The following is a 22,992-nucleotide window of genomic DNA, read 5'->3' as shown; positions in this document are numbered from 1 at the left end:
GATATACCTCAATATTCTCTTTGCAGCAGCTAAATGTGATAGTTTAAGCTTTTGCATAAACCTGCTAACCACACCAACACTATAAGTTAGGTCAGACCTTGTATTACACAAATATCTCAAGGATCCAATGAGGCTTCTGTACTTTGTTAGATCTATCTCAACTTCTTCCACACTCTTTGACAATTGTTGCCTTAGTTCAGATGGAGTAACTGCATGATTACAGTTTTGCATATCAAATTTCTTTAGAATTTCACTTACATACCTTCTTTGATGGATCAATAGCCCTTTACTGCACTTGTAAAATTCAATCCCTATGAAATATGAAATATGACCAAGATCAGTCGTTTCAAACTCCTTCATGAGCTCACACTTGAATTCACTTATCTCATTTTCACTGCTACCAGTTATCAACAAATCATCTACATATAGGCATAAAATCACTAAGTTATCACTGCTTGATCTTCTAACATACACACCATGTTCTGTAGTGCATTTTATGAATCCTATATCACTTAGATAGCTGTCAATCTTCTTGTTCCAAGCTCTGGGAGCTTGCTTGAGACCATATAGTGCTTTATGCAGTCTATACACTTTATATGTCTGACCATTAACTTGAAAACCAACTGGTTGCTTCACATACACTTCTTCATCTAAAGGGCAATTTAAGAAAGCACATTTCACATCCATCTGGTATATGGACCAGTTGTTGATGTTAGCCAATCCAACAACTAGTCTTATTGTTTCAATTCTAGCCACATGAGCAAAAACTTCTTCAAAGTCAAACATTCTCTTTGAAGAAATTCATTTGCTACCAACCTTGCCTTGTGTCTGGTCACTTCACATTGTGCATTCACTTTCACTTTAAACACCCATTTTACATCAATAGCCTTCTTACCATGTGGTAAATTCACTAAAGACCAAGTATTATTACTTTCTATTGAATCTAGTTCCTCAGTCATGGCATTGATCCATTTTCGATCACTCATGCTTACTGGTTCAGTAGCAGCACGAATTGCATAATGAACTATCTCACCCTCATCATTCACTTTATCATCCGGTGTTGTTTCACAATCTTGCAGTCTTGCTGGCATATTTCTAGTTCTATGTGGCCTGTTTGCAGCTGTTTGAACTTGTGCTTCAGTTTCAACTGTTTGATCTTCAAACATGATTCTCACAGTATCTTTCTTAACACTTTGAGTCCAATCCCATTCTTTAATTTCATCAATTATCACATCTTTGCTTACTACAATTTGCTTTGTCACAGGATCGAGCAACTTGTAGCCACCTGTTGAATGATAACCAACCAACATCATCTGATTTGACTTGTCATCCAACTTTCTTCTTAACTAGTCTGGTACATGTTTATAAGCAATAGAACCAAACACGTGACTCAAACTTGGTTTAGTGTCATATATGATTTTTGTGTTTCTTGTAAACAATACAATATCTTGTAACAATAAGCATTTTTCAAATATAAAATTGGAAGCTAATTATCAGAAATGAGAATTTTTTGGTTGGAAGCTCATTGGAAGCATTTTTCTTAACATATACCGTTAAAAACAATAACTTGAAATGATACAAGTCAATAATTGCATTGGTTAAAAAAAAGTCAATAATTGCATACGACATAGATTGACATGAAAATATTAAATCTAGAATCTGAATTTTTTATTTTTTATAGTTCAGAAGGCTAAGAGAAAGATGGGGAGGAAGAGAAAATCCAAGTAGATTTTGGCCAACTCTTTTTTTTTCTTTTTGGGTTACCATGATATTGATACGAAGTCTCCATCGTCGTTAGCGATGATTAATCTCCGTCAGGGAACCTGTGAGGCTCATGAGGTGAATTCCTCCCTCCCAACCGAATTTTCTCCATATACATGAGCCAGAAATCGAACCCTTGACCACATGCTTAAGGGGACCAAGACCCTTACAACTTGGACTAATTCATTTTTTATTTTGGCCAACTCTACTCAGGTCCTGAGATAACATTGCTCCTGTCCAACTTTATTACTACTATGTTGTCAAAGTCCCATCTTTTTACATGCGACTACATATTCTCTGGCTTGTTAGACTTTTTCTGGTGGTGAAATTATGATGATGATCTTCAAAAACATTACTGTGTGATTGTCTCTTTTTCATCACATGTAATGATAATTACAGAATCCCTGCACACTGGATGAAGAATATTTTAAGCAGCTTGAGTTAAGTTGTGAATTTTTTTATTCTTGCAGCATAAGTTGTGAACACCATTTTTTTAACTCAAATTCAGTAGACGCCACACAAAGTTCTTTACTAGGCAAATATTAATAAGTCAATAATTATGTTAATTTTTAGGGTTGAAATTCTAAATTTTTTTTGCTCAAAAGAGAATGCTCTACCGCTACCGGCAAATCTTTGAATTGGTCTAAATGAGGAAGTACAATTACCCTATAAAGGTGAGGATATTCCGACCCAACTGAACGCATAATAACGCAAACTTGCAAAAAGAGAACAACAAAGAAAAGATAATGAAGTGATTCTTCCATACCACACCCACTGAAGAATCACTGACACAACTTATGACGGAATCAACTTATGTCACGCCCTCACCCAAAGTGTATTCGTCAAGCTTGTGACGCTCGACATGATTGATTTATAGGCTACTTTCACTGAATATAGCTGTTTGTAATCTCTCGAGTATGAATCTCTAGATGACAAATATCATTTGACCAGAAAGAACCACTTCTCCATCCTAATATCCTCGCCACTCATCACATATCAAAGTGCTAAAATAATTGCACTTCATACATTTTGATCCAAGACATTGATGCTTTGTTTGGATCCGAAAAGAAAGTGAAAGGAAAGAAAGTTAAAGGAGAGAAAGAGAGTAGAAAGTAAGATATTTTTTTGGTTGTTTGAGCTTCTAACCTTCATCAAACTTTCCTTGCACAATCACTCGAAACAAACACACGTTGAGAGTGGTTGAAACAATGTAGGCGTTATATGTGATAACATGAATTATATAAATAACATCGTTATAAAATCGGTTTTGTCTAATATGCAAAAGTAAGAAAGTTATTTCACATTGCAACAACTTATTTTTACCATTCGATCAAATAAGCTTCATAATTAGATCAAGGGTCTTGTTAACATGTGCATATAGGGCACATGATAAGGTATCTTAATATAGAAATTTAACATTTAATGATACAAGACATTTAATGCTTGAAAAGTTAAAATGCATAAATTTTAAGGCATAATTTCTATTTTTACTACCTTAACATGTGCCATATATGCACATGTTAACATTCTCCTTAGATCAATATGTCACATCGCATCTCATTTAATTTAACGGTTGGATTTATTGATCAAATAATAAAAACAAGTTTAGTGAAAAACTTAACTCAGTTATGCACCTTTTGAATAAACCCCCCCATAACTTGTGCACCATTGACTTGGTGAATAAAACCACCATAATTTTATCGATTAAATGATAAAGCTGTGTTGTAGTACATGGTTGTCCATTTACAGATCAACAAAGTGACCCACCATGCTTCATTGGAGAATGAACAAGCAAGGTCCTACACTACAACATATGCAGCTAGTACTCATGTTCTCTGTCCAACAAAGAAAAAAGAGAAAAAAAGAAAGGAATCAATCAGCTATGTCTCTAACATTTCTATCATTCCTGTCAAGATAGTTATTCAAATTTCTAAATTTGTGGTCCCAAAAAAGGTGGAAAATCATGTTAGAAATCCAACTATTAAAGTGAAAAAGATGGAAAACCATTTTGATAAAAAACAGACTAAATGAAAAATTAAAGAAATTAAATAAAATCACACACACACATATAAAAAAAGCACAATTGCTAATATGTTTCACTAGAAATAGTTTTATGCTTACAATATAAAAATGGAGAATGTTAATGAATTTGAATTCTCGTATGTTCTTTCTCTCATGCTTCCGTTAAGCACTAATCTCAACTTTTTTTTTCTCTCTCTTTTAATTTTTTTTTTCTTTATGAATCATCGCCCTTAAATAAGAAAAAGGAGATAGGGTCACACCCAAAAAACATGAGATATGATCCAAATCCTATAAAAGTTTATATAATTTTTTTTTATTAACAAGAGGGCTTATGTCCAAAAGTTTATATAATTAATGGTACACTAGAACCAACAATTAAATAGAGTGAAAATAAAGAGGGCTGGAGCAAAAAGTCATGAGAAGATTCAAAACTTTTTTTTTAGTAAACTAGGTATATATTGCCTGCGTACAATTGCAGAAACTAATTCCTCGAGTTTTGTGAGTTTAAATGAGGGGCAAACTCTCCCTAAGAGTTTAACTTTAGTTAAAAAAGACCGCGTTATCTCATCTAAGTATTTTGGTGTAAATCCAAAGCTTATTTAAAACTCACATTTTATGTATACCGAAATGATGTTGAGTTACCTTAATTGTGACAAACTTCGTGTGATGATTGACGCTAGACTTGGTAGGAATGACCAAGATTCGATCATCCGCAACTGCGATCGGGAGGCTGAAACCACTTGATGTCAGAACCGACCTCAAAACCATATTAGGCGGTCCAATAGATCGGATATCGATGATGACAAAAAAAATCTAATTACAATAAACCCGGTCTTTTGTGATGGGAAATCCAAACAAATATCCTTTTATTAATGTGGTAGTATGTCCCTTAGAGCCATATCATTAACTCCAACAACATGTAACAGAGTGTTAATAAATCAATGGGAGAGAGAATGAGACATTATGAGAGACAATAAGGGAGCGTGCTATATTAAAGCGTGCATACTTTTGTGATTTCAAAACACAACAACCTTTTTTGCAACCAATAACTGTTTTAAAAAGAGACCTTTCAAAGAGTACATTAGTACTAACAAACAACAACACTTTCTTCAAAACCAAAAGAGTGACCACTAACAAAATCTCTTCTTCTTGTCTAGAGATTTCATTAATTTCTTCAAACAAGTCACTTCTCTACAAGGAATAATGTCTGTAAGTAATTACTCAATCTATTTTTCCTATGGTTCATGATATTTACAAATACTATTTACTATGTCTTTGAAGAGTTGGTAATTAATTTATGACTAATAATTAATGTTGGTGTGTAATGTGGAATATTATTGTAGAATATGGTTGAGGTTAGAGTTCCAAATCTTGATTGTGAAGGGTGTGCTTCAAAATTAAAGAAAGCTCTCTTCAAGCTCAAAGGTACATTTTATATAAGATTTTTTTTTATTTATTTTTACCATACAAAAATTGGCTCTTTTAATTTCTTGTGGCAATGAAAGGTGGACATGGGCCAAAGGAACATTTTTTGGGAACAGATAGGAGAACTTCTTTTAGTGCTCTCGTTCTTCTCACACCCCTTTCTAATTTTTTATTTTACTCTTCCACTATTTAAGTAGAGAACTTTATAAAATGAGAAATTTAAGGAAAAAAAAACACCCACTAACATAAATTTTCAAAATTTTACATGTCCCTTACTTAAATAGGGAACTATAAAATAGCGGAAAAAATATTTTGATAATATGGCACGAAAATAAGCTCTTGAAATATAGAACATTGGTTGGGCTTTGATTCCCAAAATCACAAGAACAACATTTTCTACCCTGTCATCATTTCTTAAAAATTACACATATTTTTAGAAGTGACCATATATTTTGTTTGATGCCTAAAAAATAGTACTTTATTTCTTCCAAAATGTGTACTACATTAGAAGTGATGTTGGGAAATTCACACTGACATGTGATTAAAAAAATTGATAACTAAGGTTGGTGTGTATGTGCTTCATAGCTCCCACAAGTCAAAACTTCGGGGTTATTTGGGAAATTCCAATTTTGCCCTTGATAAAAACTTCGGTTCGCAGAAATCGAAGTTTTTTCTCGTTCAAATTCAGGAAAATTTCGGTTAATAGAAACCGAATTTTTTTTCAAGGCAAAAAAAATTCGGTTCGTAGAAACCGAAGTTTTTATTGAAGGGCAAAAAAGTAAAATTCTGAGGGTGAAAAAGAACCATGAGGGGCCTAAAGAGAAAATATCTTGAAATACAGAACATTGTTTGGGCTTTGATTCCCAAAATCACAAGAACAACATTGTTTGGGCTTTGAGTATGTTAATCTTGTGCAAGGTCTTGAAAGACTTTATACCTATGGTGATTTTTTGTTGTCACATCAAGGTTTTTGTGTCTCTTTAACTGTAATTACAACTGCAATTGGACCACAAGTTGCAATTTTTCACAATATCAATGATCACAAATGAAACCGCAACCACAATTTAAAATATGTCAAGAGTATATAATTTGTTGTCAACAGTATAAATGTTATTTCTTCTTTGAAAATTGTAACATGAATCAATAGAATTCAGATCCACCGCAGTCAACAATTTCAACATTCATGTATTTGGCACATCGGTAAGTAGCTGATGAATCGAGATTAGACAATCTAAATTTAGAATTTGTATTTACTAATTTCGATTCAACGGTCATTGATATACTGAATGCGTGAATGCAGGGGATTACCAAGTACAGGCAATCCCTGAATCCGAAATAATAGTAGCAAAGTACCACAAAGAAACTTCAACTCTTGAACTTAATCTTCTCATTAATCAACTTGTAATGTTAATCAAGTTGTGTACTATTTTGTTAACATCAAGTTAATTTTTCCATTGTGTGATTTATAGGAGTAGATGATGTAGAAGTTGAAATGGAAGCACAAAAGATAACAGTAAGAGGCTATGGTTTAGAAGAGAAAAAAGTATTGAAAGCAATAAAACGCGCCGGAAAAGCAGCAGAACCATGGCCATTTCTTCCAGGACATACTCATTTTGCTTCATTTTACAAATATCCAAGTTACATTGTTAATCATTATTACAATGATGCATACAAAAGTGAAGCTACAAATGGAGTTCATACTTTTTTCCATACTCCTTCTGTTTATTCAGTTGCTGTTGCATCTGATGAAGCTTTTGCTTCAATGTTTAGTGATGATAATCCTCATGCTTGTACTATAATGTAAGCTAGGTTAATGTTAATTTGCTTTTTTCTTTTTTGGTTGTTTATTTTTTTTCTTTGAAATGAAGATTAAGAAGTGAAAATTGAGTGAGGCATGTTTTTGCACTACAAGGGAATCATAAAGTGTTTTGTGTTTGTTTATTGGTTGATTTTGTTTTTATTATTTTGTATAATTTTCTTGAATGTATTATCATCATATACCATCCAGGGACGGATTTAAGGGGTGGCAAGGGTGGGCTTCGGCCCCTCCCTCCCACCCCAATGGTGTATATATTTATATCTTCAAAGTTGTTTTTTTATATATAATTATTATTAATTTGTATGTATACTTATAGTGTAAATTAATTCCGATAAATAAATCAAGATAAAATAATTTTATATCGGTATAATTTGATTCATATTCATATAAATTACAATTAAATTTTATGTAATATTTATTAGAAATAATGGTCAGCCCCCCGTCCGATTAGTTTCTGGATCCGTCCCTGATACCATCACGTTTCTTTCTTTGTTTTGTTTTGTTCTTGTTTATTACTTTTAAAAAAGTAGGGCATTTATTTGTATTGGTCTTGCTACTTATGGTTCGTTTGGCCCAACTTATTTATTACTTTAAATATTTTTTTTTACCAATTTGCTACTTATGTAGAAGATTTCCTTCGCCGTCTAAGTAGCTGTCAGTAATATTTAAAAAATTTAAAAGGACGCACAAGAAAACACAGAGGGCTAAAAGAAACTCTCTATTATTAATTCAATTTGTCCAAATAGACTTGGTTTCAGGCGTGTCCTCATTAATCCACACCTCATTTGGGTTTACATGACAGCATGTTGGGCTAAACAATTGACTGCTTTGTTGTTTCCATAGGTTCTCGTATTAGGACTTTAAACTCAATTAGTCAATTTTGTAAGGGATTCAATTATCTTCCCATTTTTTCATTTCCATTTTTTCAATTATCTTCCATTTCCATTTTTTCAACAACTCCCTCTCTACAAGCATACTGATATATGGTAGGAGTATGTATCTAATGCTCTCAAATAAAGATGAGTTTAATGGATACATATTTTACACTGACATTTGTTAAAGTTCAGAGAGAAACACAAAGTGACGGCTAGGGTTTCAATAATATTATAATAGCATTACTTAACAAAATAAGGATTACAAAATAATTTATAATAATTCCTAATGGACTACTAAACTACTAACATATAAAGCCCAATACTTAAAGCCCTAATAATATTATTATCTAACACTTCCCCTCAAACTCACGATGCATTATCAGATAATCATCGAGAGTTTGTCAAACAAAAAACGAAAATCAAACTACTACAACTAAATATTTTATTTCTAATACTACCCCTCAAGCTAAAGCGTACTAAGCTTTGAGCTTGTTACAAATCAACCCGAAAATAAACTAAATTAACTAATAGCTTCAAATTCAAGTTCTTCAGATTTCAGACTTCGAATTGTGAGTATTCCCTCACCGGATTCAATGTGAGTATTCCCTCACCGGATTCAATGTGAGTATTCCCTCACCGGATTCAATGTGAGTATTCCCTCACCGGATTCAATGTGAGTATTCCCTCACCGGATTCAAATTTCAAATTGTGAGTATTCCCTCACCGGATTCAATGTGAGTATTCCCTCACCGGATTCAATGTGAGTATTCCCTCACCGGATTCAAATTTCAAATTGTGAGTATTCCCTCACCAGACAACCAGACAGATTGCGAGCTTTTGCTCACCAGACAGACAGATTGTGAGTACTATCTTAACTCACCAGATAGAACCAAACAAAACCGGAACAAAACAAACCAAACCGCAAAAAACTAAACTAACGAAACAGGATCAAATCAAATGGAACCTAACTAAATTGAACCGATTAAACAAATCAAAACCAAAACACCAATTGAATAAATAGCAACAAAAAAAAAAAAAATCCAGACATATTCAAATACTTCCTTGTCCTAGTTGTAGACATCATCCTTCACATAATCAAATAATTCAAAGCCTCACAAACATTAATGAAAGCAAGCAAATCAAAAAAGGCACCTACAATACCGACGAGAAGCAAATCAGAGGTACCTACCAAACGAACCAATGAATAACCCTCTAGCAAATCAAACGAAAATCAGTAAAGTGACCTTAACTCAAAATTCACAAACCAAACACGATTTTATTCCCAAACTTTTGGGAACACAAGCAGCGGAAGCAACGAATAGTTCAAGGCGGATCGAACCTTGCTCTAGATACCATGTTAAAGTTCAGAGAGAAACACAAAGTGACGGCTAGGGTTTCAATAATATTATAATAGCATTACTTAACAAAATAAGGATTACAAAATAATTTATAATAATTCCTAATGGACTACTAAACTACTAACATATAAAGCCCAATACTTAAAGCCCTAATAATATTATTATCTAACAACATTCAATATGAGCAATCAAACTTTTCATATCATATTAATAAAGCGAGGTAAAATTATGTGACTTGATGGAATAAAATATTGTTATTAGTTGATAGTGTAAAAAAATTGTGCATATTCTTTATTTCATTAAAAATTGACATGCAAGGTTACACTCGTGCTATTCAATAACAACAAAAATATATTGACCAAATAATTTTACTTTTCGCACCTCCCGGCAGACATGAACGTCCCCCGGTATTCCCAAAATACCCTCATCGCTACTTAGGCAGCGAGTGCATAAATTACAAAATCTAAAACACCATGGTTCGCTTGCTAAGCAGCGAGATAGGTCGTTCGCTTGCTAAGCAACGAACCTGTCGACTGTAAAAAAAAGCCCCCCATGCAATCAAAATTGACTGTCACGTGGCCAAATCTGATTAGTCACGTGGGAGGCTGTGATGTGGCTTCAGCCAATTACTATAAGGGGGGGGACCATGGAGTGAAAAATCACACCAAAATTACTCTCACCCTCCCTCATTCTGTCATTCTTCTTTTTTTTTTCTTTTTTTTTTTCTTTTAATTTTTATTTTTAAGTGTTGTTAGTTTGGTGTAAACGGCTGCATCGTTTGTTGTCGATTATTTATAACTTTCTTATCGGTGTTGTTTTTTCACCATGGTTGAGAAAGTTATTGTAATCGACATTGGACTTTTGTGTCCAAAATTAATTAGGAAAGTTATAAGTAATCGAAATGGAGTCGAGCAAAGAAGCAAAGTCCCAACGGGGAAAATAAACGTGAATGTATCGGTATTGGGAAAGTGGTTGCATTTGGTGTCTAAGATCTACTGTCCGAACAAACTCAACTGATGGGTTGTTAATATTATTTGACACCGGAACAACATCACCCCTTTCATTACCAAGTTGCCAATGCATCCTTTTTTGCTCTTTACGACTTATTATTTTATTTTTTTATGTAATTTTTTTGTCTACTATGATGTAATTTTTTTGTTTTATGATGTAATTAACATCGTCTTAATTAATTAATATTAATGAAATAAATTTTGATGGGTATGTCTTTCTGCCATTTTTTCACTGTTGTTCACGTTCGCTTCATAGACAGCGAATATGTCAAATTCGTAGAGGAGTTCGCCTACTAGGATGTGAGCACATACATTATAAACAATAAACTTCTGATTAATTAAAATTGAAAATTAACAACAAAGGCGTTAAAATTAAATGAACAAGAAAAACATTAAATATAACCATACATTAGTTAATAAAAAAATGATACATTAAAAATCATCGGCTAAATTAATTGTTTCAACTTCACCATCTCCGGGTGCAACCATGTTTGCCAAAATATCTTCCACGGATCTAACCAAATTAACGTCTAGCTCGATCGGTCCCTTTGTCATGAATTGAGAAAAAATAGACATCATTGATATGACATCTTCGTCGTTGTGAAGTTTCATCTTGGTCAATAACAACTTTCCATCTGAGCAAACTGACGGACGACGATAAACTACTTCCGTCACCCTTCTTTGATCTAGTCCGTGGAGACGGCAGCTGAGTTCGGTCAGTTGATTCTTCAGATCAACTAGTGTAACATCAACATTGATTCTGAACAGATTTGAATTGCCTTGATTGTAGTAAATTGCAGCTAGGTGGGAGTTAGGTGTAAAATCTATATTCTCCATTTTCACTTATTGAGTAGTCACTGAAACCCCAAATACACTTATTTATACTAGCCTTAAGAAAAATATCACCACATGTTTGTCTGGTGCGTCCCTGGCCACACAATCTTGAAACCACCATACACGTTCGCTATGTAGGTTGCGAGCAAGGGCGTGTTCGCACGATAGTTAGCGAGAAAGGGGGTTGCTCGCTCTGCAGTAAGCGAGTAATGGAGTTTGGATGGTTTTTCGCTGTCCAGTAAGCGAGTATGGGGTATAATTGAACCATGAACATATTTCTCGCGTTACAAGTCACCAAATAATTCAACACAAGTTAACACAAATTCTCCAAAATAATTAATGCAATAAAATCCAAAACGATTATGTTACATAACCAAATGTAGAAATCTCAAAAGTAAGTTATCGAAATTCTTAAAAACATAAAATTAAACATGTCTTAATGTTACATAACCAAAACAAGCTGAACAATTAACGCTGACTACTCTCAGCAACATCAACATCAGCAACAACAACAACAGCCTCTGACTCAAGCAACGGAACACGGTAACCAGCAGGGAATGGTATGATGTGCAGATGAGAGATATCGTAGTACCATGTGATTTTCCTTGTTGTAATCGACCACAAACGCGTAACAATACTTCGATTTTGAACAATTTTACGCGGATTGGATTTTTTTGTTAAAGGGTTTCGAGAAATTAGATGTTTTTCAAAAACTGGTGGAATGGAATGGGGGTGAAACATCAATATATATAAGAAACGTTCGCCTCCTGGGCGGGGAGTTACTTTTAAAACGTATCTCCCATCCAAGACGGCGAGTGTGTCCATCTCTAGGGGATGGTTCAAATTTAAGTCACTGAAATATTAACACTCGCTTTCTGAAACGCGAATGTGTTACTCGTTTTCTAGATGGAGAGAGGGGTAGTTAGGTCATTTTAGGGAGTGACTGAGACATTGCAGGGAGTGCGAAAAGTACAAATCTTGACCAAAAAGAAAAATATTCAACAAAAAAGAAGTTATACGCTAGTGGTTGCAAACATTCGAATGTGGTTTTAATAAAAGTGATATTAAGTAAGTGGGGTTGCTTTTTACACCCAGTTTTTTCTAATACAGCCTAATTTCATCTTAGGATATTTATCTATGAAAAATTAATAGATGAAATCATGCTACCATGAATTTACGAAATTTAATTTATAAAATTTATGTTTATATTTTTTATTTTCTTTCCGGGTCCGGAAAATTTATTTTAAAATTTTCTCAAAATTAAATTTTAGAATACATTATTTTACATCCCCTTTTTGTTGTTTTCGGAATACATATGCACATAAACATTAAAAATTAAATTTTGAAATTGTAAAATATGTAAATTTGAAATACAAATGTTGTTTACCTTGGGGATTAAAATTTTGAAAGTTTTTTTATTAATTGAAGAAAAATAAAAAGACAAAAAACAAAGCTCTAGGAAAATGGAACCTCATAAAGTTCACTAAACAAATACTCTCTCGGTCCTTTTTATAAGACGTAATTTGACAAAAAAATTGTCCTTTTTTATAAGACCCTTTTGCACAATTTCTATATTAAGATACATTAACATATGTTATTATGACACATGTTAACATGACCTTATAAATTATGATAGTGGAAGTCCTTCCTTAACGAAGAGAATGTGGAAGATCAATGCAATCAAGTCTTGGTTGTAGCCAAAAGCAAATAATAAATGTTAAGAAAGTGAAAAGTCAAGAGTTTGCCAACAGCTGGAGCCTGCCACGGCCGTGCTAGGAAAGTCAGAGAGTTAAGAATTCACACCAAAGTTTTGCCACGGCCCGTGTGAGCCCAAGCACGACCGTGGCAAGCCCAAAGAAGGAATCGACAATTTTTGTCTTTTCCTTTCACTCTTAAATGTTCATTATGTTTAATAAAACTCCAATGATTACTAAGATGGACGAAAATCAGGTCTCTTAAGCTATATATAGGACCTCATTCTCTTGTAACATTTCATCTTTGTCGCGGTGAAAATCGGAGACCAAGCCATTGATTAGACTTGACTCGCGTTTTAAGAATTCACCACCGCTCTTTATTGTTTCCAAGGGGAAGGGGAAAAGATCGAACAAAACCCACAAATAAACATACAAAACTAAAGAAGTAATAAAGCAACAAGCAATGCAATAAGAGATCAAGGTACAGGGGTTGATTATGCAAAGGGAAGGTATTAGCACCCTAAACATCTATAGTACTCTATAAGAACCTCTTGTAATATGTATATTTTTGGATAAATTTGTTTGCTTGTAAATGCTTGCGGAGATGAGAAGAGAAATATATTTTTATTAATTTTGATTTGGAAAGACATGAAAGTCTTATGCCTACGTACCAATGAAGGATCAAAACCTCGTAGTTCGGGGTAAAAATAACATAACAGAGCGGTTTGTTTGATTGTTTTTAGGAGAAGAGACAAGTTGTCATCTTAAGTTAAAACTCCTTTAATCCACCACAAGCATAACGAAGATTGATCTTTGCTTCACAATAGGGAAGGGCTCCAACTTGGATATAAAATCAGCAAGTATGTCACTAACTCTCCTAGGTGGAAAAGAATCAGCAAGTATGTCACTAACTCTCCTAGGTGGAAAAGAATCAATATTTTTCAATCTAATGTTATGGGGACTTTGAATTCTCAACCATAGATGACTCATATGCAGTGTTTTAAAAACCGGACCGGACCGGCCGGTCGGACCTGTCGGACCGTGAACCGGAGGCTGGCCGGTCTGGTCCAGACGTTGGATCGTTCATGCTATTAAACCGGTGGGAACCGGAAAAAACCGGGAAAAATCGGAAAAACCGGTGAACCGGCGGTTTCCCCGAACCGCCGGTTTGATTACATTTTTTTTTTTTGAGCTGCCAAGTCCAAAACGACGTCGTTTTATTTTATTTTATTTTATTTTTTTTGGCTCTTACTGCTTTATCAAGAAAGGATGAAAAATGAAGAAAGAATGAAAACGAGATCTGGAGACTGCTTTATCTTCCTTCCCAAATGTAAACTATGAATCTATGATACATCAGACAAGAAATGGGAGGATGTGCTGCAAAAATGAGAGAGAAGTAGATTACTAGATTTGGGTTTGAGAGAATAAAGGAGGTGGAAATTTTGGAACGGATAAAATATGTTTTTAGTTGTTTTACAAAGAAACAATAAAGAAAGGGAGAACAAATAGCAAGCAAAATTGAGAGAGAATATTATGCACATTGAGGACCAGAGGAGGCGGCATAGCAGCAGTAGGAAGAAAGAGCAAACATGTTCTTTCCTTCAAAATTTTAGGGTTTCTTATCAATAGCATCAAATGTGTATACTGGGCCTTCACAATAAATAACCTATTTTCTTTCCATTCTTGGCCCAATTGACTTTAAATTTAATAAATAAATAAATAAACACCTATCATATTAGAATTGAATGAGCTGTGCACTGTGTTTGTAACAATTTATTTATAAACTTGTAAAAAAATATAAATACTAATAAACTATAATAATTGTAGTTTTTTTTTTAAAGTCAAGTTCACAAGGACAATAATTGATAGCTTCTAATAGAATAGATAAATACCCATTTTTATATTTTTTATGTTTTTTTTCAAAGACCGAGTTATCTAATTAGACCAGTTTAATAACTATATAATTTTATTATAGAGACCGGTTCATTCTATCGGTTTAATCCGGTTTAATCCGGTTAGTCATGCGGTTGAACTAGTGACCCAGTGGTTCGACCAATGAACCAGTGAACCAGTACCATCGCCGGTTCGATGTCCGGTCCGGTTTTTAAAACACTGGACTCATGTCTAAACTCTTTGAGAGAAAGTTTTAGGGTGTGTTTGGTTTAGAAGAGAAATTGTGAAGAGAGAAATAGGTAAGAGAGAGTAGGGGTGTACGTGGGCCGGATTGGGTTGGGTAATTTGGCCAAAACCAAAACCCAAACCACATATGGTACTCCGGGTTGGGTTTAGTAAAATAACAACCCGTTATAACATTGGGCCGGGTTGGGTAAATCCACTAATTTCCGGGTTGGATTGGGTTGGGTTGTGGGTTACCCAAATTATTTTTCTATTTTTTTTATTAAATATCTAAATATTGAATCATCATATTTTCTCATAAAAAATAACTCAATCAATGTATCTTCTTGAAAAATAGGGTAACTTTTTTTCACTATAAAAAATAATCACCCATTTTTGTGTGTAAATCTACTAATTTACGGGTTGGATAGCGTGTTATCCAAATGATTTTTTTGCTTTTTTTAATATCAAATGACTAAACCATGAATCACTATATTTGTTTATGAAAATTATTCAAATTTTTTAAATTTTTAAAAAATAATGCGAAAAGTTATCATATTTGTTTATAAAAATTATTCAATCTTTTTTATTTTCGTAAAAAATAGTATAACTCATTTTCAATATAAAAAATATTTAATAATCAAATGAAAAAATCTTTAGTATTTTCATAAAAAAATTTCAAGAAACATAGCACTAGTGGGTTAGTGGGTTTTTTGGGTTGGGTCCGGTTTTACCCGAAACCCAATTTTTTTAATGGGTTTTTCATTTTTGAAATCCATATCCACTCACTTGCCCGACCCAACCCACTTTTTTGGGTTGGGTTGGGTGGGTTTGACCGGGTCGACCGGATTTGCCCAACCCATGTACACCCCTAAGAGAGAGTGTGAGAAGAGAGAAATATGTGAGAAATAGAGTAGATTTTATGTATTGTTTGGTATAAGAGAATAAAAAGAGAGAGAATAACCACCCGTTATAACATTGGACCGGATTGAGTAAATCCACTAATTTTCGGGTTAGATTGAGTTGGGTCGTGGGTTACCCAAATTATTTTTCTATTTTTTTAATATTAAATATCTAATTGAATAATCATCATATTTTTCCATAAAATATGTTAAATAACTCACTCATTATATTTTCTTGAAAAATATCGTAACTTTATTTCACTGTTAAAAATAGCACAATGAATATAACTTATTTTCACTATAAAAATATTTAACGATTGAATAACAAAACCTTTAGTAACGTTCAAAAAAAATCTTTAGTATTTTTATAAAAAATATTTAAAAAAAACATAACACTAGTGGGTTAATGGGTTTTTTGGGTGGTCCGGTTTTACCCCTACTCACCCATGTTGTTCTTCATGAACAACAAGAACACTAGCGCTGTTCATATTTTCCGGCGGCCAACCACCGTATCGGCCGGTTTCCAGTGGCGGAGCCACCGCACCAGAATCCTAAAACTACCCAAAAATTCCAAATCCTATTTTTAAAAATACTCTTTTACCAGTTTTAAACACAAATCAAACCCCAAAACAAACACATAAATCAAAGTAAACAGATTAAAACCCCAAAAAACAGAGAGGAAGATGGAGTTTGGAAAGTGGTGGGGGGAGGCGCAGATGTTGCTGCTGCGGTGATGTTCCTTTCAGATTATTTTTTTTTCACAATTTGAAGGTGAATGGGGAAGAGCAGCGATGCTGCTGTGTTGTTGTTCTTTCGATTTTCTCCCCCCCCCCCCCCCCCCCCTTTGGTTCTATTTGGTGGAGCTAAAAAAAAAATGGCCTATTCTTCTCTTTTGTTTTTTTAATTAAACCGTTAATAATAAGGCAAATGCTAAATAGTATTTTCGGGACACTCTTTAAGTCCTTAAATAGTAAATTTTGTATAGAATTTTTATGGAAATGCATAAAGTTAACACATTGGAAATTGGAGTATTTAATTTTTTAAATAAAAAATTTCTTTTAATAGAATGCTTAAAGAGTGTCATGGGGCACTCGTTAGTAAGACCCTAATAATAATAATAAGTAAGAGAGGGGAGACGTGTTATGATGCCCTCCATTCTTCTCTTTTGTTTTTTAATTAAACAGTTAATAATAATAAGTAATTAAAAAATGAAAAAAGTTGGATCTTAATTAGGTCAAAAATTGGGGTATGACAATTTTTATTCTTGTAAACAATTTCAAGTATCAATAAAATTTTTAGTTTATTTTCTTGTGTTCTTAGTTTAGTTTTCTGTTTTTAGTTAGTTTATGTAGCTGCTCACCATGGGTGTGAGTAGTCCACTTTCATCTTAGGATTATGGAGAGTAGTTCATAGCTTGCTCTCTTGATCATTTCTCTTATGCTTTTGTTGATTTGGATTACTAACAAGTTTCATCCATAACATAATGTTTTGTCATGTTTCATTTTAGGACAAGAAGATGAAATATTGGAGGGAGAAGTTGATGTATGTCCAGAACCTATATGTTATGTCCAAGTATAATACGCTTACAATGTGTTTGAGGTATGCGAGGATTTCTGACATGCTTATACGGAGCATTCCATTAATTGCCCTGAGAGAGGACATCTGCTATGTAGTTTATCCCATTACCTTTTGACTTGTTCATAAATTGTTTTCCCATGACAAGAAAAATTAGATTGAGTTTACATTTGTGTGTTATTGATGAAATTCATGATCCTAGGATGATTTTATATAAAAATACAAATACATATATATCTTTGTTTTATTTTACTTGCTAATCTCTCAAAAATCCAAACAATATCTCCTTCGAATATTCTTTTTATTTTATTACTTTTCTTCCAATAACTTCTATAAAAAAGTTAAGATAGAAGATGAAATTAAAAAAAAAACAAAAAACAAATAAGACTGAAAATATAATTTTTTACATTTTTAAGATATTGAATGCATAAATTTCAATATAAAATTTCTTATATGATATGTTTATTTAGTGTCTTCATGACACTGTTTAACATTTTCCAAAATATTAAAAGCATGAAGTTGAAGGTTTTTAAAACCCATACCTCATTGTACACCCCCCCCCCCCCCCCCAAAAAAAAAAAAAAACACCTCATTTTAATTTTGGACAAGTCATTTGATTGCAAGAGAGTTGTCTAATTCTTTTTTTATGGTCCTCTTTGAATTTTCCATCAAAAAGAGTTTATCATCCTTTCAATTTTCTTGAAAGTGAGTTGAGGCAAGAGATACACACTCATGATATAGAACATGATCGTAAAAATGTATTTAATACGTTTCAAAACTCATCCTTCACATAAGTAAAGTGATGTTTTTCCTTCTACCCACCGATGCGAGAAAGGCTTAGAAAGTATACTAGCGGTAGTGGCGTCTCCGAGTTTTAGGGGCTCTGTGCAAAATATAAAAGTGATTCTTTAATAAATAAAAAATTTAAAAAAAATAAAATTATCGATTTAAATTGTATATAATACAAAAAAAAAATCACTCTTATTCTTGTAAACATATAAATTACCAATATTAAATCAAATGGGATAAAGAATACAAAACAATTATCTTTGTATATAACGTCAAAAAGGAACATCATAATCTAAGATTAAATTTTATGCAAAGATTAAAATGGACTAGAACTATATTTACGAGTATAGATAACTAATCTATTGATACTCATATGATATTTTATGAACATTAACAATATATAACTATTACTTTAGGCCTAAAAATTAATCAATTAATATACATCTGATATTTTGTAGGTATAAATAATATATAACTAATATTATAGGACCTCAAAATTTTGAGTTGAGGTCCGATATCGTCGCACATGCCGCACATGTGTGCAAGCCGTCTCTGATTAGTGTGCCTAGGCAAGAATGCCTACCATTGCCCATACTTTGAAAGTTGAAACAAAGGCCATATATATGATTTTTATTTTTCATTAAACTAACGGTAAACATTAGCTATTTTTTATGGTTTTTCTTTTAGGAAAATGCTAAACAGTGCCCCCGGGGCACTTGTTAAGCATACCTAAAAAGGAAATAAAAAATAAAATTTATATTGAAAAGACAATTTTTTATACTTTTGAGGCATTGACCCTGTTTAGCATGACCCTTTTTTTTATTGTGTAAATTCGTTATAATATATGTGTGCAACTGTTGTGACTAAATGTGTGACTTAAATGAACAACAAACTATCTATAAGAATTTTAATCACGTTATGTTCAAGTTCGAACTCGAAATATTGATTAAACTAGAAGATATTCGTGTTATTTCATCTAAGCACTTTTGAGTTGTTTTATGTTGTGTTATATTTCTGTAATCCTCGATGAATTTTTCTGGTTTCATTCATTGATTAAACTAGCTAGTGTGGTTGGTTCAAATGATGGGAGAGGAGTTGAAAGAATTTTAATTACAAACATGTTTTAAAAGAAGTTTTTGACATGTGGACGATGACAAGAGACAAACAGAATTGAACAAAAGCTTCGAAGAAAAAAAAAGCACCAGATATGTCAGCAACACAATAGATAGCCTTTAAAATCTCAATTAAGATATTGTGTCTGTTAGACCAATAAATGTGATTTTTAGAATGATTGATTTTGTCATCCAAAAAAAAGAGCAAAAAGCGGTCTAAAATGTGTTTTGAATCCCTCTCTTTCCCTCCCCTCCCCTTCTTAAAAATTGAACCAAACAAACCTTAAAAATAATTTTGTAAAAATATTATTCTCTTTGTTGATTTATGCATCCTTTTTATAATTGTCAAATTGGTAACTCATGAGAGGGAGGAAGAATTTGACTATATATCCATATTCAATTGCACCTTTTTTGAATAGAAAGATTGCTTCGTTTGGTAAAAGGATCCCAAAAGCAAAATGGTCCTTTCCAATGCTACCATATATGGCCCAGCTGACACACTAACTTCAATCTCAACTTTGTGCTACCATTGAATTTGAATCCGCCATGATTTATTCATTCAACCCACTTGACCCCTCCATCGTCCTTGCATGTTTAATGCTAGTACTGTATGTGTGTTCACATTGGTCTATCATGGATATGGAAAGAAAAGAGTATTTATTTTAAACTTCAAATTTAGATATGTTGGAATTATATGTGGGTTTTAAATTTATAAAAAACAATTTATGCAAATAAATAATTTTTATATTAATTTATAAGCTAAAAAATAAGTTATTTAAAACAGAACTTAAATATTACTATAAAACTAGAATAAATAAATAAATAAATAAATAAATAAATAAAAATTGAGTCTAACAATGGTTGTTGGAAGCAAGTGGAGGTTGTGTCAAGACCAAGGTTCAAGTGGGACTTGGACTTGATCCATTGTCTTGAATAGAAGTTCAAGATGGAGACATCAGCTAGGTGGCAGATGGTTAAATTGGCATCACCACTGATTTGAAGTTAATGTGGAGAATTGTGAGAGTGAATTTAAAATCAGGAAGATTCAAGTCTGTTCAAGTTCAGGATGAACCGGTGCATATCAGGGATGCACTGTGCAAGCAGCCTAGAACGTGTGAACTAGTGCATGAACAGGATGCACCGGTGCATGGAAAGTTTGAGCTGGTGCAAAACTATCGAAACTGGATCCAATAGGAACTTGAACCAATGCATGGCTAGTATGCAATGGTGCATCCGCGAAAGATTTGAAGAAAATATATTTTGATTTTGTTTCAAAATATAGCATATTTGTTCCTAGCTTTAATGGTTATATTTTTCCATAAATAGGAGTTGTTTTATTCATAGAAAATATTAAAAATTAAAAGGAAAAATAAGGATTTGTCACCAACTGAAAGATCAGGGTTTTAGAGAGAAACAAGAGAGGTTGTCTCTTGGTATATCTTTAGGGTTTGGCAAAGGGTCATTGGATTCATCTTGGGTAGTCTAAATTATGGAGTCTCTTGGCAACATGAAGAGATTCGAAAAAATTATAGAATTAGGATTGAAAGCTAATTCTTGTAAAAGCCTTTAGAATCTCTTTGTAACCAAACTCATTAGTGAACGGAGAGCTGCTCTCTCCTTCAGAATAGATCATTGTTAGGCCGAACTGAATAAACGAATGGCGTGTTCTTTCATTTTTATATTGGTTGTCATTCTCTTACTTCATGTATTATTGGTGTATTTAATCGAATTCACACCAATAATAATAAGTACTACATCTCTCTAGTAGAAGGAGAAATTTAATAATTAAATTTGAGATGAACTCTTGTTTCTAGGATATATAGTAGTTTGTTTTGTATTACATCCATTTCTTTCCAAAAGTTTTGATGCAGCATGGAGTGATTCAAATACCATCGTTAGAGCATATAATATAGTAATATAATATAGGAAGAATATTATGTATGTCATTTTTTTATGTCTTCCGCAAATTGACAATGATTTTCTTCATGCTACTTTTATTTTATACACAATATTTTTGTCTTGATAAGGAAATATTGGTTGGTGCCAGCCTCATTAGCATTGGAATATAAAAATCATTTTATAATTATGAATAAATATTTATTTAGTATTATGTTTATCGTATGTATATGTAGTTATGCACACCAAGTTAGGTTGTGCATTTTGTTTTGATTTATAACATAATTGTTTTCTTAGCTATAGATCTTGTGCAAAATTACGTCAGATCTGAAGAAAATATTCGAACTCATGCTAATAAAACAAGGGTCATGCTAACCGGTGCTCTCGGGGTACTGGTTAAGGAAACCAAAATTAGAAAGTTTTGAAAAGAAAATAATACTTTTTAAACTTTCGAGAAGTTGACTGCACAAATTCCAATGCCAAATTACTATTTTTGTATCCTTAACTAGTGCCCCGGAGGCACTGTTTAGCATTTTCCATAAAACAAAAGAAGAAAGGAATGAAACTTGACACCCATGCATTTGACCATGTTTCTATCATTTTTATTGGATATACTTATTAATGTTTAATTTATGTAAAAGTAAAACTAAACAAAAAGAAAAGCTTATGGAAGAAATGTTTAAAGAATTAAAAAGTGACTAACCAAAACTAAAGCACTGGTTTAGCTTCTTTTTTTTTTTTTTTGTTGACAGGAATGGATATATTTCATTTAATGAAAAAGAATATTAACAAGAAAGTTATGAGAAAGATGATAAATATTGTGAAGACAAAAATCACATAGTGATTTAACTTGACAATGATGAATTGGCCGTTTGAGAACAAGAGTAGAGGTTTAGAGGCTAAGATATAACATTTGCATCAAGAGGAGTCAATATTGGACATTGAATGGAAGTCGTTAGGAATGATGTTAATCAATGTCGAGATCAAGTAGTCGTTGGGAGGTGTTACGAACTTGATCAATCGTTTGTGAGCCGAGTAAAATCTAAGATTATTTGATGGTTTCGATAAATTGGACACCCCTTAGAGAAGTTAACCTCAATCAAGATGGAGACGGACTAGACTTTATGCTAGTCTAGAATATTATAATATTATAAATAACTGCTACGTAAAAATGATAAAAAGATTGAAAATAGATGGACAATAAACTATTACGCTAAACCTTTTTCTTTTTGTATAGAGATGTGTTATATAAACACAAAAAGTTGGACAAAAATACAACATTGTATTTTATTCACTCACAACACGGATATCGAGACATGCAATAAATATTAAAAAAAAATGTGTAGTTTTATTGTATTTTTGTTAAAAAATTGTGTTTGAATAACATTTTTTTTTGTATAACATAATCAATTATTTGAAAAACTACATCTATAAATTTAGGGGACACGTAATGTTGTGTATAACTCTTTGAACTCTTTTTAGAAGGTTTATAACCTTCGATACTAAGAAGTCAAAAGAAACGAAAATGGTATAAAAACATGTCGAATAGAAGTTGCCCCTTCTAACATTCTCTATCAAGTTTTTTTATTCTAAGTATGAAAAGAGATAACAATAGAATTGAAAATGAGAAAGAAAAAAAATATTGTACTTAAAAAATAAAAATCAAAATGGGCACACTAGAGTAGATGACATCACAATGTCAAACCCTCCTAACACTGTCCTTTGTGCTGTTCATGAAATTCACAATGCGGCAAGAAAGAAATTGCATTTATAAGGGTCCATGTGTTTTGATTGTGACTTCAACA

The 22,992-nt window shown here is 32.8% G+C and overlaps 2 protein-coding genes across 3 annotated transcripts; one reads left to right on the top strand and one right to left on the bottom strand.

The window, feature by feature from the left end:
* The first annotated feature begins 4,732 nt into the window (after positions 1 to 4,732).
* On the top strand, positions 4,733 to 7,213 carry LOC123908972 (heavy metal-associated isoprenylated plant protein 31). 2 transcript variants are annotated; one of them, XM_045959731.1, is made up of 3 exons: positions 4,733 to 4,988; positions 5,127 to 5,208; positions 6,678 to 7,213. In XM_045959731.1, the coding sequence occupies exons 2-3, from the start codon at positions 5,130 to 5,132 to the stop codon at positions 7,010 to 7,012; spliced, it is 414 nt and encodes a 137-aa protein (XP_045815687.1). In that variant the 5' UTR covers positions 4,733 to 4,988; positions 5,127 to 5,129; the 3' UTR covers positions 7,013 to 7,213. The 2 variants fall into 2 exon arrangements, with proteins under 2 accessions (XP_045815687.1, XP_045815686.1); XM_045959730.1 differs by having other exon boundaries at positions 4,736 to 4,992.
* Positions 7,214 to 10,702: 3,489 nt separating this feature from the next.
* Positions 10,703 to 11,107, bottom strand: LOC123904823. Its single transcript, XM_045954433.1, has one exon. It carries the CDS (start codon positions 11,105 to 11,107, stop codon positions 10,703 to 10,705), a length of 405 nt encoding a protein of 134 aa, XP_045810389.1.
* Between the last annotated feature and the right edge of the window lie 11,885 nt (positions 11,108 to 22,992).

This window comes from Trifolium pratense, linkage group LG2 (genome assembly GCF_020283565.1).
Source record: "Trifolium pratense cultivar HEN17-A07 linkage group LG2, ARS_RC_1.1, whole genome shotgun sequence".
Lineage (NCBI taxonomy): Eukaryota > Viridiplantae > Streptophyta > Magnoliopsida > Fabales > Fabaceae > Trifolium > Trifolium pratense.
Note: the sequence above shows the minus strand (reverse complement) of the source record. Positions and strands in the feature narration are given on the sequence as shown.